Source organism: Mustela nigripes, chromosome 13 (genome assembly GCF_022355385.1).
Source record: "Mustela nigripes isolate SB6536 chromosome 13, MUSNIG.SB6536, whole genome shotgun sequence".
Taxonomy (NCBI): domain Eukaryota; kingdom Metazoa; phylum Chordata; class Mammalia; order Carnivora; family Mustelidae; genus Mustela; species Mustela nigripes.
In genome coordinates, this window is record NC_081569.1 from 66984285 (window position 1) to 66997339 (window position 13055).

Genomic DNA, 13055 nt, shown 5'->3' on the forward strand with positions numbered 1-13055 from the left:
AATCTTCCAAACCCCAACATCAGACATATACAGTCAATTGTCACAAAGCAATGATCATTTATTTTTTTTTTGAAAAATCATTTACGGGTATTTAGAGACAAATGGATTTCCACTTTAAAACAGATGAAGATAAGCATGTGTCATTAAAATAGCATGCAATCAAATATTTCTTCTATTGTTTCATTTTGTTTTAACGGTGTCTGTGGTACTTGTAAGTTGAGTATTTGCTTACCTAACTACTATAACATTACAGTCAAATACTGATTATCTATGTACCGGTTCATTCTGTGCCAGGATTCATGTACTGCTAGTATCATTTATACTCTCTGCATCTGTTTCTATCAAGAACTTTTTCCTGCAATCCCATTAACACTCCGCTCAACCAATCTTGAGACCACAACCCTGCTCTGTCTCTGCCAGGTGACTAGATCACCCACAAGTTTCTACTATCTATACTCACGCTGACCCCTTTTTGTGGGGACAGATCATCAAGAACCAAGGTATATATAAAACTGATGAAAGAGCCATTATTTCCTCATTGTGTAAAAGGAAACAAACCTACCTAAGCAATCAGTGACACCAGAAGTAGGAGAAAATCATAAACCTTTATAGAGGAAATATTACAGTTCAGTGTTCCTTGATGTCTGATGATTTCTACCCTCCAAAAATTTCTTGTCTTTTACTTAAAACTTAGCAAATATATCACAATTACAAAGATTAAGTTGTATCTACATGGCCAAAATGAGGTGGGGTTAAGGCAACTGTCCAGATTACTCAGGATAAAAAAGCATCCTAAAGCAATGGCCAAGCCACTCTATGCAAAGGCTAGGAAAAGACTGAAGCCGTTTCCTGCTACTCCAAACAACCGAATCCACTTCCACTGTCACTGCTGAGAGCGCGCCAGTGTGTCTGTGTTTGTGATGGAAAGGCTCGGGGTCTCTACTACCTGAATGTTGGTTTCAGTTGTGCCCTTCATTCTGTGAGTACAGGTACAGACTAAAGGAAAAAGCTCCTTTTCACCTTCCTTCTACAAACTGATTATCAATACTGACCCCTAATAAATGGAAAACTTGCTTTTTGTAAACTCATCTTATCTTAGGGCTGAGATGCACCTCTGAATTCACCTAGCCCAAGTCCCTTATTTCATAGATAAGGAAACTGGAGTCCAGGTAGGCTCAGCAGCTGGCTCAAGGTCATATCAAGAGACCTGGCTTGCACTTTTCTCTACGCAACACTAATTACACCATCAGTTTACCAGTGTAACTACATGTGACAAACCTTTCCAGACGTTTCATTCAATATGTTTTCCCCCTTCTGCATTTTGTCTGATCATATCTAGAAAAGATGCTCAGGATACAGGTGAAAGACTATGATTCAGTCACAGCCAATCAAGAGGATATTTCCTGATACTTTCAAATAAAATCAGTATTTTAAATAAGAATGAAACCAATTTGAATGTTGAATATGAAGAACATGGGTTTGTCTGCCATGTTTTAAATCCGTGCGTTCACAAGCTTCCTCTGTGTGTAGGGGAAGGGAGAGGGGAAGGAAAGAGGGATAAATACGATGAAATAGAAATGACTGATAGATTTGGCCTCTCTTCAGTTTATGCTATGCTGCATACAAACCATCCGAATAGCAAAGATTGAGAAATACTAGGCCAAAGAATTTAGGCTCCAACCCTTTAAGTAGTAAATGGGACAGGCCAGTGAAACAGACCAATGCTTTCAGTGACTTTTGCTTTGACTCTACTGGCCATAGACAGAGTCCAAATTCAACAACAAATTTATTTTAACATTGCAGTGAAAGTGCTACTAAACCGAAAATGTAATAAAGTCAGTAACTATCAAGCAAATTACTTCTTATTTTTGTAACAAGGAAAAACTTCTTTTGGCAAATAGTTCTATAGTTAGAGAATATGAAGACACTTAGAACTAATCTCCCCAATATGAAAATGTCCCCAAATTATCAAGTTGAAAGGCACATACCACTACTGCCCCAGCAGTTCATCCAAGGAGTCTTTAGAATGGGAAAGTTTAATTGTGCTTTTAGCTTGCTATCAATGCAATATGGCCTTAAAAAGTGACATCCGTGCATATGTATAATTTCTTTTCAAAGGGACCAATCCTCTTCTCCTTTTCTGATTTTCACTTTCTGAGGATTGATCTTTGTTAGTTCTTTGTCTTAGAAAGGACAGAGTCCATGATGGTCTTGGAAAAATGTACTTCACAGTTTGTGCTCTAGTTTGTCTCTAAACCAGGTTTGGATTATCTTTTGTGTCCTAACACCACTTTCTTGAAATATCAGTGTGATGGTACTTCCAAATGGTCACTTGCTGGAATGCAAAAGTCATGGATTATTTTCTTTTCTCACTGGTTGTTTAAGGCTTACTTCGCTTCCAGATGAAATGATCGGCAAACTGTTATCCATGTGGTATCTGATAAGATGGCCAACATTATCAAACACATGATCCTTGGTCCTTACCTTGAAAAGGAAGTACAAGTATTGAGGTTAAATGATAATAGTTCTTCCATACGATGTAAACAATCAGGAAAAGAAAAAAAAAAAAAAGACACATCCCTGAAGGAGATATTTGGCTGAATAACAAAACAAACAAACAAACAAACAAAAAAAGAAAGAAAGAAAAAAAAGAAAGAAAGGTACCTTTCAGCTCTATATCCCTTAGGAAACACTTGTCTCATTCCCCATTACCGTTTTTGTTTTTAAGCAGTTTTTAAGCAGTTTTTTTAAGCAGTTTTCCCTCTCAGAAAAATGATAAAAACTGTCACCCAATCCAAATTTGCAACAACTCTTTTTGTCATATTACTATTTCATGTATCTTGTCACATCACCATTGCTATAAATATTTAACGGTATATAGAAGCATGAATCCCAGGATTACAATTATAACCCAGCAAGCAGACTGTTGCCAAAATATCTTGTGTCTGTTCGAAGTAGCCCTTCTGGAGAAGTCCTGCCTCTTCTTGGAGGCTCAACACAAATCCTGTCTCCTTCAAGAAGCCTTGTCAGACCTTCCTAATAGGCATTCATGTCTCCTTCCTGCAGACTTCATGGTAGCCCATTCATAAATATGTTATATGGAACTTCTTGCCTGTTGCCAAAGCAACTCAGTTTCCCTATGCTTGCTTTCTCTTGAGCTTTCTCTCTTGCTTACTCTCCATCATGACTCCACTGGCCACAATGGACTCCACTCCTTTGTAGGGGGTGGCTGGGAACTGCCCAGCAGCAGGAAGTCATGCAGCCAGAGACTAAGGCTTACTTCGCTTTATTCATGCTCCATGAATAAGAATCATACTCCAGAATCATGCTCCATGATTCTGCTACCTCTCTACAAGGGATTTTTTTTTTGTTCTGTTTAGATATTGGTTTTTAGCATATTAAAGAAAACACAATTTTGGGGAGAATAATTGCCCTAATTTGAATATAACCTTGAATTAGATAAGGGTAATGGTCAATGTTAAAATTTCTTGATCTTGATCACTGTACTATGTCTGTGTAAGAGAACATCCCTACTCTTGGGAAATACACACTCAAGGATTAAGAGGAAAAGCGCACAAGGTTTCCCACTTACTCTCAAATGGCTCCAAGCCTTGAAAACATTTTGATATCCTTCATCTCAACCCCAGCCCATGTCAAATCAGTGGATCAGTCCTGCTAGTCTGTGTTGTAAATTCCAGCTCACTCTGCCCTCCTCTCTGTATTTCTCCTACCTCCATCCTGATTCAGGCTTTCACTAGTTCTTACCTGGAATCCCCTCATTACTTTCGTCTCTAAGCAATCCTGAATACAAATGTCAAGTTATCTTCCAGTGCAGGGATTATAAACTACCCACTCTCCAGCCAAACATACCAGGAGATGTTTTACAGTTTGCTGTGGGGAAAAGGTAGAAGGTGCCCAATAGAGAGTTCTTAAGTATTTTGAATTAAAAATGGGGAGATTACCTATACAAATTTCATTTTGTGGTTTCTTTGGGAAAATCACATCCAGCTACCCTGGACCCTTACTCCAAATGGCAGCAAGTGACTGGAGCTGCGTGTGACTGTCCCTCTTACACAGGACATGCTCTTCCCAGTTCATCATGGCCCTCTGCACTCCATGTGCATTCCACCATTTGCCCAGCTTTACACACTGCAAATAGTGCTGCTGTTGTCCCAGTCACAAGGGGCGTGTGTGTGTGTGTGTGGGTGTTTGTATGAGAGAGAGAGAGATAACAAAACCATAACATGAGATCTACCCCCTGAACAAGTTTTTAAGTGTACAACAGTGTAGTTAACTCTAAGCATAATGCCATACAACAGATTACTGTAACTTTTTCATCTTACAAGGCTGAAACCAATAGTCATTAAACAACCACCACCACCTGTTTCTTCCTCCCCACCTGGCCCTGGCAACTATCATCCTACATTCTATTTCTACGAGTTTGACTACTTTTGATACCCCATATAACTGGAATCATGCAGTACTTGTCATCCTGTGACTGGCTTATTTTAATTATTTTAATTTTAATTAGCAGGATATTCTCCAGGTTCATTTATGTTGTAGCATATGATAGACTTTTGTCTTCTTACGGTGGAATACTCTTCTGTTGTATACTTGTGTATGTATACATACACACACCACATTTTGTTAATCTATTAATCCATCAAGGGACATTAAGCTTGTTCCTACCACCTGGCTACTGTGAATAAGATGGGAGTGCAAATGTCTATTTAAAATCCTGATGTCAATTCTTTTGGGATAAAAACCTGTCCAATAAATATGAACCATATGGGAATTCTATTTTTAATTTTTTGAGGACAACCCATACTGCTTTCCACAGCAGCTACACCATTATATATTCCCACTAACAAGGCCCAACAGTTACATATTCTGCATACCCTTACCAAAACTTGTTCTTTTCTGTTTGTTTTTTATAATAATCATCCTAACAGGGGTGAGGTGATATCTTACTGTGAACTTGATTCTACTTCCCTGGTGATTATAGTTGTTGAGCATCTTTTTTAAAATACCTGCTGGCCATATGCAGATCTTCTTTGGAGACATGACTGTTCAAGTTATCTGCCCATTTTTAAATCAGATTATTTGGGGTTTTTTTGTTATTAAGTTGTAGAAATTTCTTATAGACTTTGAAAATTAACCCCTTACCAGACATACAGTTTGCAAATATTATCTCCCATTCTGATTGTCTTTCACTTTGCTGATTGTTTTCTTTGCTGTGCAGAAATTCTTTAGTTTTACATAGTCTCACTTGTCTGTTTTTGCATTTGCTTGCATTTTTGGTGTTATATCCAAGAAATCATTGTCAAGAGCAATATTATGAAATTTTTCTTTTTCTTTTCTCCTAGTTTTACAGTGTCAGATCTTACATATAAGTTTTTAATCTATTTTGTTTTTTTTTCCTTTATTTTTTTCCTTTAATCTATTTTGAATAAATTTTGGGGTGTGCTGTAATATAGAGAGTCTAATTTTATTCTTTGCATATGGATATCATTCTCCCAAAACTATTTGCTGAAAGGAGTATTCCTTCTCTGTTGTGTATTCTTGGCAACATTTGCAAAGACCATTTGGCCATAAATGCATTGGTTTATCTCTGGGCTCTCTGTTCTGTTCCATTGGTCTATATGTCTGTCTTCATGCCAGTACCATGCTGGTTTGATTACTCTAGCTTTGAAATCAGTAAGTATGATGTCTCCAGCTTTATTTTTCTTTCTGAAGATTGTTTTGGCTATTGTGGTTCCAAATGAATACTAAGAGTGTTTCTATTTCTATAAAATGATTTTTAAATTTTTATGGAGATTGCATTGAATTTGTAGATTACTTTGGATAATATGGAGGTTTTAACAATAGCAAATCCTCTAATCCATGAACATAGGATGTCTTTCCATTTGTGTCTTCTTTAATTTCTTTCAGTCAGCAATGTTTTGTGGTTTTCAGCTTATAAGTCTTTTGACTCCTTGGTTACATTTATACTTAAGTATTTTATTCTTTTTGATGGTAATGTAAATGAGATTGTTTTCTGAATTTCCTTCTCAGATTGTTCATTATTATTATATACAAATGCAGCTGATTTTTGTATGTTCACTTTCTATCCTGAAATGTTGCTGAAATTATTTATTAGTCATAACAGGTTTTTTGTGGAATCTTTAGGATTGCCTACATATAAGATTATATCATCTTTGAAGAGATAATTTTACTTCTTCCTTTCCAATTTGGATACCTTTTATTTCTTTCTCTTGCCTAATTTCCTGGGAGAGTACTTCCAGCACTATGTTGAGCAAAAGTGGTGAAAGGAAAAACTTTGTTTTTCACTGTGAGTATGGTATTAGCTGTAGGCTTTAAACATATGGCCTTTGTCATGCTGAAGTAATTTCCTTCTACTCCTAGTTCACTGAGTGTAGGGTTTTTTTGTTTTTTTTTTTTTTAATTATGAAAGGGTGTTGGGGCGCCTGGGTGGCTCAGTGGGTTAAAGCTTCTGCCTTTGGCTCAGGTCATAATCCTGGGGTCCTGGGATTGAGCCCCACATTGGGCTCTCTGCTCAGCGGGGAGCCTGCTTCCCCCTCTCTCTCTCTCTCTGCCTATCTCTCTGCCTACTTGTGATCTCTGTCTGTCAAATAAATAAATAAATAATCTTTAATCATGAAAGGGTGTTTAGTTTTTTCAGATGCTTTTTATTCATCTATTGAGATGACCATATGATTTTTATCCATCATTTTGTTAACGTCGTGGGCCACATCAATTGCTTTCTTTGATGAACCTTCCTGGCAATCCAGGGATAAATCCCACTTGGTCATGGTATATGATCCTTTAGTGAACTATTGGATGTGGTTTGCTAGTATTTTGTTAAGGATTTTTACATGTATGTTCATCAGACATACTGGCCTCTGTTTTCCTTTCTTGTAGTGTCTTTTTCTAGTTTTGGTATATGGGTAATGCAGGCCTCATAGAATGGGTTTTTAAGTATTTTTTCCTCTTCATTTTCTTAAAATATTTTATTTATTTGAAAGAGAGAGAGAGAACACGCAAGAGAGCACAAGTCAGGGGAGGGGCAGAGGGAGATGGAAACGCAGAGGGAGAGGGAGAAGCTGCCTCACCGCCAAGCAGGGAGCCCTATGGTAGGGAGAGGTGGATCTCAGGACCCTAAGATCATGACCTGAGCCAAAGGTTGACACTTAACCAACTGAGCCACCCAGGCGCCTCTCCTCTTCATTTTTTTGGAAAAAGTTTAAGAAGCATAGACATTGGGCACCTGGGTGGCTCAGTGGGTTAAGCCGCTGCCTTCGGCTCAGGTCATGATCTCAGGGTCCTGGGATCGAGTCCCACATCGGGCTCTCTGCTCAGCCAGGAGCCTGCTTCCTCCTCTCTCTCTCTGACTGCCTCTCTGCCTACTTGTGATCTCTCTCTGTCAAATAAATAAATAAAATCTTTAAAAAAAAAAAAAGAAGCATAGACATTAATTCTTTAAATGTCCGAAAGAATTTATGAGTGAAACTATCTGGTCCTGGACTTTTTTGTGTGTGGGAAGTTTTTGACTAGTGATTCAATCTCCTTACTAACAATTTATTCAGGTTTTCTATTTCTTTGTGGTTCACTCTTAGTAGGTTGTATGTTTTTAGGAATTTATCCATTTCTTCTGGGTTATCCAATTTGTTGGCATATAATTGTCTTAATAATCTCTTATAATTGTTTAATATAATCATTTAATCGTTTAATTTGTCATCAGTTGTAATGTCTCTTCTTTCCTTTCTGATTTTATTTGTTTGAGCCTTCCCTCTTGCTTTCTAAGCCATCTAGCTAAAGATAAGTTTCATGTATCCTTTCAAAACACCAACTTGTACTTTTGTGGATTTTTTCCTATTATGTTTCTATTCTCTTTCATTTATTTCACTGCAATCTGAAATATTTCCTTTCTTCTGCTAATTTTGAGTTTAATTTGTTCTTTTATAGTTCCTTGAAATGCAGAGTTAGATTGTTTATTTGAGATCTTTTTTTTTTTTTCGGTGTAGACATTTATCACCACATTTATCAACTTCCTTCATATTGTTTCTGCCACATCCCATAGTTCTGGTATGTTGTGTTTTCATTTCCATTTGTTTCCAGATATTTTCTAATTTCCCCTTGATTTCTGTTTTGGCATTTGTTCTTCAAGAGTGTATTATTTAACTCCACTTATTTGTAAATTTTCTCTCTGTCATTAATATCTAGTTTCATTCCACTGTGGTAAGAAAAGATACTTGGTATGATTTCACTCTTCTTACATCTCCTAAGACTTGTTTTTTGACCTGATAGGAGATCCATCCTAGTATTAGTGATCTAACATGTGAATGCTCTGAGTATGCTTGAGAAGAATGTGTATTCTGAGGCTAGTGTATTTGTCTGATAGGTCCATTTGGTCTACACTGTTGTTCAAGTCCTTCTTCTTTTTTTTTTTTTTAAAGATTTTATTTATTTATTTGGCAGACAGAGATCACAAGTAGGCAGAGAGGTAGGCAGAGAGAAAGAGGAAGAGAAGCAAAGCAGGTCTCCTGCTGAGCAGAGAGCCTGATGCGGGGCTCGATCCCAGGACCCTGGGATCATGACCTGAGCCGAAAGCAGAGGCTTTAACCCACTGAGCCACCCAGGTGCCCCTGTTCAAGTCCTTCTGACTGGATGTTCTATCCATTATTGAAAGTGGAGCACTGAAATCTCCCACTAATATTGTGTTATTATTTCTCCCTTAAGTTCTGCCAATGTTTGTGTCATATATCTGGGTACTCTGATATTGGGTGCATATACATTTATAATTGTTATATCTTCCTGGTGAATTGATCCTTCTATCATTATATAATGTGCTTCTTTGTCTCTTTTAACAGTTTTTGACTGCTCTCTTTTGGTTATCATTCGCATGGAACATCTTTACCCATCCTTTCACTTTCAGACTATGCATGTCCTTAAATCTAAAGTGAGTCTCTTCTAGACAGCATATAGTCGGATCTTGCTTTATATCTTCTATTCTATATTTTTTGACTGAGAAGCCTAATCCATTTACATATAAACTAATTATTAATAGGGAAAGACTATTACCATTTTGTTAACCGTTTTTTGTCTACGATCATTTCTGTCCCATCCTCTGCCTAGCCATACATTTTTTAATTGGCTTAATGTCATTCTTCTGCTCTGTGTGTTCTTATGCTTCCTTCTCTATGCTCCAAATATACCCCCTTTTAAAATGCTGCTGTCTTTTAAGGTTCATTTTACATGCCAGACCCTGCAAGAAGCATTTAGTTTCCCTCAACCAGAGCACTCCTCTATCACGAGAAACACTATAATGCTTTGGCTGAACCATTCTTACATCATTCATACTTGTGTTATAATTATTTAAGCATCTGGTTTTTTTTTTCAAAGATTTTTTTAAATTTTTATTTATTTGACAGAGAGAGATCACAAGTAGGCAGAGAGGCAGGCAGAGAGAGAGAGAGAGGAGGAAGCAGGCTCCCTGCTGAGCAGAGAGCCCGATGCGGGACTCGATCCCAGGACCCTGAGATCATGACCTGAGCCGAAGGCAGCGGCTTAACCCACTGAGCTACCCAGGCGTCCCTAAGCATCTGTTTTTTGAAATCATAAGCTATAAGCACTCTGGTAGCAAGGACAAGGTATGTGATACTGAACAGTGGTCAGCTGTGAATCCTTACACTTCTGTGTTGTAGGTATTCACTTAGTGCTAATCTTAAGTGGGAAGGGCAGAAAGAGCTGCCCTCTACTTGATCCTCTGGGGTGGCTCCCTCGCAAACCCCTCCACTAGCCCCCTTAGTTAGCACTTCCTGCTCCACCTAGCAGGCTCAAGAGAAAGAAAACTCTTAGCTTTAACATGCGACAGGCTTTGGACTAATCACTCAGAATAACCTTAATTAAAACATCCTGCGAAAACCACAAGAAGTTCAATGATACCTTGCCTTCGGGATCCACCAGGAGAAGATGCTTTGCCTGGCCTCCCTGTAGTCCACTTAGCACATACTGGCCAGGAGATGTTACACTCTCTCGAACCAGGAAGTCCCCATCCTTTACCAACAGGCTCTCTGCTGCCTTCCTGCTCAGCTTGCCATGGTAGCAGTCTTCATTCCGCAGCTGCTGCTTAATGTGTGGCAAAGAATGTGAGCTGGCAGGCTGGGCTGTGGCACCTGGCTGAACAGTTTCTGGTGCTTCTAGAGTCAAAACATAAATAGGGACATCACCACCTCTTTCATTCATTCACTCATTCATTCGTTCAGCACATCCAACTTGAGGCCCTACTGTGTGCTGCGCACTGTTTAAATAATAATAATAAAAACAAATGGGGTTTTTGTTTCCAGAACTTCCAACAGGCTTTAATTTAATGGTAGGTCCAAACATTGCCTTTGGCGTCTGTTACCAGGAAAAGCTTGCCCAGGTGCAGTTTTCCTTTCAGATGAGAAATGGAACTGACCCACAAGAACTGCTTACATAACTGCAGAGAGAGGCACATTACGTCCCAGGGGCTGTATGTTAAAGAGAAAGAAGCTTATGCAGACCCAGATCACAGATAACGTCTAAAACATTCCCAAACTCTTTGAAAATGCCTACAGTAACTTCAGACTGGGCCCTCTTTTTGGTATTTAGCTTTTTATTTTTAAACCAAATTACTAATGTGTTTCAGAGATGCTTCTGACCCCAAACTTCAAAGCTATACTGAACCTCACAGCATTCCTATTAAGTGACCACTCTGCTGTTTTTGTCATTCACCTGTGGGGATGAAGCAGAGTTAAACGGGTAAAGGAAGGCAAAACATCAGGGAGGCGCTGGTCTCAGGCAGCCCCCCACAGTTCTGCAGAATAAATATTACATAGTGTCGATGGCAGTGGGGAATGAGAAGATATACCAAGTGGCACATAATTGTATTATTGATACCCACAGTGATAATAATTATTGTGTAGTTCCCACTTATCAAGTATGAAAGGTACTGCTCAATGCTCTACATATATTATCTTGTTTCATTCTAAAATAGAAATGGTCAGGAAGTGGATTTTAAAGACTAAATGATTTACTTGAAGTCACACCACGGATATGTTGTAAATCTCAGCTTTGAAATGAGATCTATTTGACTCCAAGGTCCAAGTTCTTAATCACCACACACTAAGACCCTTGCCTTGAATGTGAAAACCTTCCAATTTTCAAAATTGGTCTAACCACTCTGCTTCGGTAGTACCTACAATGGTCCCTAGCAGATAGAAGATACACAGCATCTCCAGAAGTAATAACATAAAATTCTTAGGTCTGTATCCAGGTAAAAGTTGTCTGTTTTATATGGCAAATTTACTGGGAAAATAACCACAGAAATCAGACTTTGTCTTTTTAAATGCAAAGGATCTTCTGCATAGAAACAAGCTTTCATCACTATAGATGTAAAGGTATATTTCCATGTCCTTATGCAAGGGTCTCACAAATGAGAAATCCTCTAAACTCTAAGTTTTACAACTTACATATGATGATTTCATGAAGTCATTGATACAGGCAACCAGGGCCCTGTAGACATAACCCAATTCTCCCATTAATATGTTACAGTTTTGTCTCTACTTAGGAACTTCTCTCTGGATAGCACAATTATGATGTAGCATTCACAAATATATCTTTTTGAAGATATCTTTAGTCTATATTTCTGGCTGAAAATATTCTCCTCTCCAAACAATCATATCTATCTACTGTTACCAGAAAAAGGCTGAAGAAATGTGTCCAGATCAGATGAATAATAAATGAAGTTAGCCTTCGTGCTGCTAGCTTTTAGGCATAATCGAGAACTCTGATAAGTAACCGTGGACCCATTTCAGTGAGTGAGTGTGTGAGTGGGAGATGCATGAGTCTGTGTGTGTGTGTGTGTGTGTGTGTGTGTGCACGCACGTCGTAATGCATGATGGTTTCCAGTTTATTCTGAGATAAGGGTGGAGAGCTTTTGGACAAGGACAAAACAAAAGAAAAACAGACGTTATATCATCTTGAAAAGACGCAACAGATCATGGGCCAGCCTGAGAGTATGGATAATATTTTCCTAACACAGTTTCCCAAATTAGCACAAGAACAACATACACTGTACTGGGACATTTCAATCATCTAAACCTTTACTGAAAATCTAATTTTACTAAAAGCAGAATATCTGACAGATTTAAAAAAAATTTTTGTTTTAATTTTAAAAGTTATGCATGCTAAAGAAGACATCCAAATGACCAACAGGCCCATGAAAAAGTGCTCAACATCACTTGGCATCATGGAAATACAAATTAAAACCACAGTTGTATACCACCTCACTCCAGTCAGAATGGCTAAAATTAACAAGTCAGGAAATGACAGATGCTGGCGAGGATGAGGAGAAAGGGGAACCCTCCTACACTGTTGGTGGGAATGCAAGCTGGTGCAGCCACCCTGGAGAACAGTATGGATGTTCCTCAAAAAGTTGAAAATAGAGCTACCCTACCACCCAGCAATCGCACTACTGGTATTTATCCTAAAGATACAAATGTAGTGATCTGAAGGGGCATGTGCACCTGAATGTTTATAGTAGAAATGTTCACAATAGCCAAACTATGGAAAGAACCTAGATGTCCATCAACAGATGAATGGATAAAGAATACTATGCAACCATCAAAACCCCAAAATCTTGCCATTTACAACAACGTGGATAGGACTATAGGGTACTATGCTAAGGGAAATGAGTCAATCAGAGAAAGACAGTTATCATATGATCTCTCTGATATGAGCAATTTGAGAGGCAGAGTGGGGGGTCGTGGGGGGCTAGGGAAGGAAAAAAATGAAGCAAGATGGGATTGGGAGAGAGACAAACAATAAGGGACACTTAATCTCAGGAAACAAACTGAGGGTTGCTGAGGGGTGGGGGGGGGAGGATAGAGCAGCTGGATTATGGATATTGGGGAGGGTACATGCTATCATGAGTGCTGTGAATTGTGTAAGACTGGTGATTCACACACCTGTACCCCTGAAGCTAATAATACATTATATGTTAATTTAAAAAAAAGTTATGCATGCTACTTCTT

General features: G+C 38.4%; 1 protein-coding gene across 1 annotated transcript in view; it reads right to left on the reverse strand.

Annotated features, from left to right (window-relative positions):
* Positions 1 to 1773: 1773 nt before the first annotated feature.
* Positions 1774 to 13055, reverse strand: part of SHC4 (SHC adaptor protein 4) — a 135039-nt gene continuing 123757 nt past the window's right edge. Inside the window, exons 11-12 of the mRNA XM_059372782.1 lie at positions 9946 to 10199; positions 1774 to 2484 (exon numbers count right to left, since the gene is read on the reverse strand). Of these exons, the coding sequence (XP_059228765.1) occupies positions 2350 to 2484; positions 9946 to 10199 (389 nt within the window). The 3' untranslated portion in view covers positions 1774 to 2349. The remainder of the gene's footprint in view (positions 2485 to 9945; positions 10200 to 13055) is intronic.